The sequence below is a fragment of the Macrosteles quadrilineatus genome, unplaced genomic scaffold, assembly GCF_028750875.1.
Source record: "Macrosteles quadrilineatus isolate MER2022 unplaced genomic scaffold, UCM_ALF_1.0 Scaffold_6__1_contigs__length_79288215, whole genome shotgun sequence".
NCBI classification, from domain to species: domain Eukaryota; kingdom Metazoa; phylum Arthropoda; class Insecta; order Hemiptera; family Cicadellidae; genus Macrosteles; species Macrosteles quadrilineatus.
The window spans coordinates 37,973,200-37,981,587 of record NW_026542599.1 but is presented as its reverse complement, the minus strand read 5'-3'; the positions used below and the strand labels follow the sequence as shown (position 1 = coordinate 37,981,587).

Below are 8,388 nucleotides of genomic sequence, written 5' to 3'. Positions count from 1 at the left end.
ACCAAACTACACTTATAAATGCTATGAATGGTTTTATAATAAAATATAATTTTTGTAGACCTTCTGTAAATTTTAATTCCTTTTCCCCTAGTTGAAGTTAAGTTTGAGAGGATTCCGGTAATGTTCCACAAATATTACCTTACAAACCTTTTTTAATTTGTTATTCATCGGATCAAATATATTTTTAAATAAACAAGAATGACTTTAAAAAGTGGGGCATGCTTTGCTAGTTTTTTAATTGATTTTAAATTTGATCCATGTTACGCACTAGGGTGCAAATTTCAAGGGAAAGATGAGTGTGGAATGGATGAGATGATCACAAGGTCAGCTAGTTCCCGCTTCAGCAACACAAAAGCTATTGACTTTCTTCAGAATCAAACCATCGACCTCCTGATAGACAAACACTATTACCAAGCTATGGTTCAAACAATGCCTAAGTAAACTAGCATTCCATTCTTTTGCCTGATTTAAACTTGAATAGCTCTTAGTCCACTATATGAATGGTTAATTAATGACATACATAGCATTTGTCTGAGAATTGTTTAAACATTTTTTAACCTTTAATCAGGTACAATTGAACTCTTCCGGAAAAGAAGACCTTGGCTGTTAAATGGACAGTTTGATGACAATATATGAAACTTGTATCTACATGTCCGACAACTTGAACTTGGGCTTATTCACAAGCTCACTTATGGCCCGGTTCACACGAGCGACTTATCTAGCTGACTAGGCTGTGACTAGGTAAGCCCGACTGGGTAGTGGATCACAGGATACACCGGTTCACACGAGCGACATGTCCACGGACTAGATGAAAATATCGATATCCACTCGGATCCATCACTGGTGCACAGTGAGAACAAAGGGAAGAATGCGAGCTGCAGCGCGACTACCCGATAGCTCGTGTGAACGCTCCCATAAGGCTATGTGTACTGCTACAGACTGGGTAGCTGCCATGAGTGACTGGGAAGCGGGGCCCGACTATGTTTTGGGACACCAAGCTCGAACGCGGCTAGCTAGTCGTCGCCCTATGCTCATGTGAACGGCTACATTTGATCCTGTGGTCCGCTACCCAGTCGGGCTTACCGAGTCGGCTAGATAAGTCGCTCGTGTGAACCGGGCCTAAGACTTCAGCAAGACAGCGCTGCTTTGTATTTTAACCTGAACATGAATGCAAGGTGAATGTAGAATGGAGTGAATGATCTGTGTTGCCTTGTGTCTAAGATCAACTGGTCCTTAATCCATAATCATGTAAGCCTTAGTCACTGTTACAGGCCATCTATTACCCAGATTCTAAACAACTTTTCCCTCATAAATTGGCACTAACAAACTACAAACCATTGCTGTTAACAATAACATTGTTGATGTTAAATGACTTGTTTTTATTTACACAACTAACATTTCTAATGTCTAAATCCCTAAAGGTTTTTGGACAGAACATGGGTCAAACTCAAACTGAAATTAGAAATGCCAATTGCTTGCCTAGCAACATTCCAAACCTAGTTGGCATGGCACTTGTCTGTGAATCTGTTTTGTACGTATGGTATTCCAATGACTTAACCTTTACGATTAATTTGAGCATCTATAATGCCGATAACCTCCTCTGTGGGGTGTTTAATAAACAGTATACTTTCTCCCGTTAACTAGTCACAACCCTTATCATGGGTGAGGAGTGGGAGTAACTGAGGTATTTATTTCATGGGTAAAATCACAAAATTTGCTATAAGCTATAACTTTTGAACCATAATTTTTAAAGCATTGGGGGTCGCACCATTTTGTTTAATCAAAAGATTTAGATTAAGAGGATAGAGTTAAAAGGAGTTAATGTAGTTGAATTTTAATACTTTTGATACCAAAATTTTTTAACTGGAGATGAACAAGTCTAAAATTTTTGAGAAATTTGCAAAAATATAAAATTTTCATTAGTTTGAGCGAGATTGACTTCACTCAAAGACGAGAAAAAAAAAGTTAGAACGTCTTTGAAAAGGAAAAGTGACATCCAGTATGCTCCTGTATTGCAGACTTTCTGAAGGCGTTTTTTTAACTGTCTACACTCAATAATCGGTTAATCCGGTAATTTGTTTATCTGTTACAACCCTGGTCCTGTATATAACAGATATAATAAGGTTTTACTGTGTATGATATCATTATCACTGAGATCAGAAGTAACACTGAACAAGCTACTACTATTTTCTTTTTTCTCAACGGTTTTTGTTGTGATACTGAAAGTTTTGGTATGCATGTTACAGTTAAACACATTAACAGTTACATTACATTAAAGATGTTTTATTTTATTTTTTCTTATTTAAGATTTTCATAAATATTCAAGCTCCTGTGTAAGCTTTTATTTTCAACACTCTTTTTGTATCTACCTTTGTAATGAATAAATAGTTATTGTACTTTATAGTTGTTTTAATAGATTGTTATTTTACCAATTGTGAAACTACGCAAATGAATAATTTGTGATAGTACTGAGATCTATAATCTTGTCTTGAATTATGATGAGAAAAAATAATCTTGTCTCAATCTCATCTATAACTTAAAATCCAGTTTTGTCCATCCCTATTTTATTTTATTTTTTTTTTTATTTTGATGGGGAGTAACTTATCTATTGAAAACTTCCAACTATCTCCTATGCCTTAAAAATAAAAAAATACAGTATATACCCCTCAAAACTGATACCAATATGAATTAACTGATTATTTATATAAATCGATTACTTGAATCAATTTATTTTCTTGATACCTTGAAACAATTTATTTTCTTGATACCTTGAAACAAGAAAAGTTGGAAAAGGGAACCAAGGAAAGTAAAGCAGTTTGATAACCTAAAATAACTTGTACATTGTGAGGCAGTGAAACGGCACGATTACGATACCAGCTGACAAAGGGTGCTATTAAAGTACGGGACAAATGACCATAGGTGTCTAGGCAAGTGGAAATTTCACTAGACATGGAGCGTTGGATGGGTGCCCAACACGCGTTTGCTGTAAAGGCGTACTACAAAAAAACAAGGATATTATGGTTTGTGCTCAGCGCACTTTCCGTTCTATCGCCTTGGGCTACCGTGCCATTAAGGAAAGGTATCCTCCTTTGGGCGAATAACTTTGAAGCCACTGCTAGCACGAAAAAGTATTATAAAAAGATTGCAGATGTTATGAAAACGCTAAAAAAACGTAATGGGCTGATTTCAATTCATAATTCAACATGAATCAATGTGAAATGTGTGCAAAACCAAGTACACCATTTTATTGACACTGTATTAAAAAAGTTATTATTTAAGTTATTATCGGTGAAAAATTAATTTCCACTCATGTACTTAAGTTTTTTCAAAATTGTGCTGTTTCACTGCCTCACCCTGTATTGGAAATTGTTACAGTCAAATACTCTGATAGAAAATAAATGACGATGTTTATTTTATAGTGTTACAACATAAAGTTTATAATAGTGGATGTATTAGCAATTAATTATTAAACACACTGACACAAATATAGCAAAAACGTACATACAAGATAAAAACAGTTTAACTACTCCCATAAAACAAGTGTTTCTCTATTTTATAACAATTAATTTAACTTATCCTTAAACCCTTCAATAAAACCCCATATATTTAAGGGGGAATATTCATAACACATTTTAAGACTTAAAACCAAAATATTGTACATGTTTTTATTGTTTTTGTTTTTTATATAGAAAATAATATTGAAAAATCTTCAAATAATACTTCAGTCTGGTGTAGTTGTAGACTAGAAACCCATAACACAGCATTTTATTTATTATTTTTTAGGTTTAGTATAGGAATAAACAAAATACAGAAGGATGTATTTTTAACGATAAAAATAACATTCCCAATTAAGGGAAAAATATTTGCTCCCTAATGAGATTTAATTATCACATATCCAAGTAGTATAAGGGGATCTCTCGTTTTCTAACAATGTATTTTTATATTTTAAGGATAAGTTAACCAAAGATTAAAGATTATATATCAATATTTATTTAACAATAAATAAAAGTAAAATAATACTTTGCCGTAGTATGTCTAAACCATTAAAAAATTAAAGCTAGTTCAAATAAATGAGATATTATGCAGATCTTTAAACTCTTAGTGTGTGTTATCATATTGTGTGTGTATATCATGGAGTACCAAACAAAAATTAGAAGGCACTTTCATTGAATTATTTGTAGTAAAAACTAAAGTAGTAAAATAGTTAAGTAGCAGTAACATTTGTGTAAAATGATGATTGTGTGATTGTATTTTAGGTCTGAATAAGAACAACACAACAATACACTTACCAACACTTAAGAAACATTTAGCTGTCTTAGGGTAGGAACACACATACGGGGATTGGGAGAGGAGCGGGCATGGCGCGATCCAGAGCGAGCTGTAGCGGTGCGACATGCAGCGACTATTGAGAGTGACACGAACGAGAGCTTGATCATTTCCAGGATATCACATAGTAAGTTTGCAATTTGCAGCACCGCAAAACACTTGGCTAAAAACATTAATTTTGCGTGCTTCAAACCGATCGGAGTAGTTGCATGGAGTGAATGGAGAAAGGGAGGTACATGGTGATATCACCATTTGTTTTGAGTTCCTGATTTATGCAATACATGTCTACCTCAAACTTTGAATACATTCTTAAAAAAAATTTCGAAGGTTCAAGCAGGTTCCAAAACGCTCTGGGTAGTTTACGTTTCCTGTAGAATGGGCATACAGATCGGCCAATTGGCGAAAGTGGAACAAAAAATGTCCACAAGATCATTGCCCGCTCCGCTCCTAAACGCTAGAAATACAAACGAGATTGTACCAAAGTTAACCGCTACGCTCGCAACAGCGGTTTGTGTGCTCATTACTACTTGATTGTATAGGTTTGATTTTGTCGCTCTAGATTGCCCCGCTACGCTCCGCTCCCAGTCGCTGTATGTGTGTTTCTACCCTAATGCATCAATGAATTAACATAAAGATTCTCTTTGGCAAAACTAATTAAGAACTTAATTGTTCTGTATTTATACAATTATACATCTTCTAATAAATACCATGAATTTATTTATATACAACCCAATCTCTCAGTAATAAAAAAAAAAAAACAGCTGCCACAAATATAGGTAGTCACGGCATGAAACAAATAAAGCCTGAAACTAACCTACGAGATGGTTAAATTACTGAGTAGATAGTATGAATAAAATACATCTTTATAAAATCATTTTTAACTTAGGTTGCAACTGTATGACCACTTAACTTTGCTGAATATTTTCAACTATGAATTTTAAACTTAACTCTTGAAAAACCCAAGTTAGGTCCAACTTTCCCCCAATTTTATAAGAGGTGATTTTCATCAATACTTCCTTCATTCCTTCTATTATTAATAAACTTTAAGTTTATATTCCAGTTGTGCAACAGGACACAAAACATTATTTAACAGTTGTGTGCCTATTTTAAACTTCTTCAATCTTAAACAAAACTCTTACAAAAAAAGTTATGTTTTATCTAGTGGATATTCCCAACTTTATAAGAAGGGATTTTTACAAATATTTCCTTCTATCGTCGTATGTATATATTCAGTTTATAATCCAGGAGTGCAAAAGGACACAACCATGTATTTGACTATTCCAAACTTCTACAATCTCTAGATTATCAATATCAGACTCTCTTAAACCTTTAAGTACTTTAACGACCACAAAAATAACTGGCATAAGAAAATATTTTCTTTAATACATCTTTAGCAGTTTTACATTAAAGTTTAACACGGTTAAACATACAAACTCAAAAACAAGAAGTGCTATGTAAACACGCAGGTAACACCCGTAGAATGTGATGTTATATAATTTTATGGTCCACTTTTTTACAAGTCTTAAACATTTTACTTTGGCCTTTACCAACATTTTCAACCAGTTCTGTAACACTAAGAAACTATAAGTTTTTTAAAAACAAACTGTTAACAACAAAATTGCTGTATGGAAAAAAACTTGTAGAAAATTGTCTGAATTAATAGAAATTGTCTCAGCCGAACCTTATCCTATGCCCCTAAAATCATTGTCAACAAATTCTGTATCTTTTAGAAACTACAAACACATATTGCAAAAACATTTCTCCAACAAAACTCCTCCACACAAGCAGCTGTTATTTGCTTGTAATTAACTGCTCGATACGACTGAAGTTTCTTAAGATATTGGCTTTGAAAGAATAACGAACTTTAGCAGAAAATCTGAGTGAAAAGAAATAATCTCATCCTGAAACTATCCTAGGAAGCCTCACCAAGGCTCCTATCACAGCCATTCTCAGACGAACTGAAGCGAGTAGATGGGTGTTTGTGCAAGTTGGTGCAGACTAACTGTCGCCCTGCCTAGCGAATGAGATGAACACCTGTTCCAACGTCGTGTCACCCACCGTGTAATCTTCCACAATGGAATGTACCTTCTTTAGTTCCTCCATCTCACTGAATATCTGAGACAGAGGCATGTTTGTGTCTGTCATCTGGTAGTGCAGTAAACTCTGAAACAAAACAAACTTCAGTAATGACGGTTTATAGGACGGTACATTTAGACCTAAGCCTAGGGAACATGCTGGTCTAGTAGTAGAGCGTGGGACTTTGGTCCCTAAAGTCTCAAGTTTGAATCCCGCCAACCACAGATGTATTTTATCTAAGTGATAATACCACGAAACTCTAGGCTTTGCCTCATAATGTGTAAAACGGTTCTCAGGCTGTGAAGGTGGGACAAAAAAAGTGTTCTCACCTTGTGTTCGTCCTTGAGTGTACAATTGAACGTGAACGCCCTCTCCACACTCATCTTGAGATGCTGCAGCAGATTGTCCTGTGCAGGTAGTGTGTGCAGCTTGATCATGATCGTATAACCTTGGCCGTAGCGCTGCTTCAAGTACTGGTTACTGCCAATGCACTTCATCCGACCTCGCACCATGATAGTTAGCCTAGTGCAGAGTGCTTCACACTCCTCCATGCTGTCAAGAGAGGATAGTTGTTAGTTTGATTTTACTCAAATTGAGAAAGAAGGAATAGATTTAATTAATTTACTGCAGAAGTTCATTGCAAAAAGTTCATAAATGTTTGGCACAATGTCATAAAAAAATTGACATGGAATCAGGCCATATTTTAAAGGAATACTAAGTGTTTAGGAATAATTCTGAAAAGGAAGCTTCAGTTAGCTTGCCTGAGCAAAATGGGGTCTAGCGGCTAATAGGTACACAATTTAATGGTAACAAAATATCCTCTAGTACTGGACATCATCTGAGTGAAGATACCTTGACTCTGAAGAAGTCCTATATTAGGAAAATATAGTCATATCTATGTCATGTTTTGTGACCTTTTACTTTGTACTATTAGCTGGTTCTTTGCCCAAGACCAACTAATTACTTAACCCATTGGCACCAACTTAAAAGCGTTACTCATACGGCCGCTGCAGGCCCGGCGGCTGACTTACGAGTGCCGCTCGTATCACCGCTACGCAGCACCACTAGTTATTTATTATTATTATTTTCCCCCCTTTGTTTCTCCTTACTTTTATATAGGGATGGTCAAGTCTCGAAATTTCGGGAAATTTTAAATCTCGTTACAAGAGACGAGATTTCTTTTTGGCCGAGATTTTTATCAAGACAAGAATTAAAAAAATTAAAAACGCCTGCAGAAAGTCAATGCAATACCCGCAATACAGGAGCGTGTTATAGTTGCGTTTCCTTTGCGAAGGCGTTCTTATTTAATTAATTCTTTAAATGTAAATATTACTTTAATTATTTTAATAATATTACTTTAATAACATTTGAGAAGTTTTGTTAAGTGTAAGCAGTGTGAGGAATGTTTTATTACTATAAAAAGTCAAAACAAGTAACTATTTTATAAAAATTAATATTGCTTTTATTTTATGATTTATTTTATTTTAGGATAAGTTTAACTCCATCCTAACTGATATCACTATGTTTCCTAATCGTAGGCATTTTTAATAAGTTAGGCGTGATTAATAAAAAAATGTTATGCTGATGTTTTTTAATAAAAGATTGTAAATATTCTTGCCTATTATCATTATTTTTTTATTTAAACAGTCATCTAACAATGTTACAAAATCAGGTAAAAATTTTGAACGTGCATTTCCCGTTGTGTATGAGAAGGGAAATTCCGTCTTGATCTCGTCTCGAAATTTTATGAGAAATAAAAAATCTCGTCTCGTCTTGAACTAAAAATCCAATCTCGTCCATCCCTACTTTTTTGATGTTTATAAATATCTTACTTCTTGTTTTTCATAATTACTCATTTATGTTTGTGAATGTTAGCTAGTGTTGACGGTGGTCAATCACTAGCTCATGTTCTTCAAGTTATTTTTGTATTACTATTTATATCATTTGCTTATTGTTCAACTTGAACAGATTGTAAATTAAATAAAG

At 34.4% G+C, this 8,388-nt stretch overlaps 2 protein-coding genes across 4 annotated transcripts in view; both read right to left on the bottom strand.

Annotated features, from left to right (window-relative positions):
• LOC128996316 (phospholipid-transporting ATPase ABCA1-like) overlaps window positions 1–8,388 on the bottom strand; it is a 114,938-nt gene that overhangs the window by 57,488 nt on the left and 49,062 nt on the right. The window lies entirely within an intron of this gene.
• LOC128996315 (phospholipid-transporting ATPase ABCA3-like) overlaps window positions 3,391–8,388 on the bottom strand; it is a 46,947-nt gene continuing 41,949 nt past the window's right edge. Inside the window, exons 31-32 of the mRNA XM_054421559.1 lie at window positions 6,732–6,954; window positions 3,391–6,489 (exon numbers count right to left, since the gene is read on the bottom strand). Of these exons, the coding sequence (XP_054277534.1) occupies window positions 6,325–6,489; window positions 6,732–6,954 (388 nt within the window). The 3' untranslated portion in view covers window positions 3,391–6,324. The remainder of the gene's footprint in view (window positions 6,490–6,731; window positions 6,955–8,388) is intronic.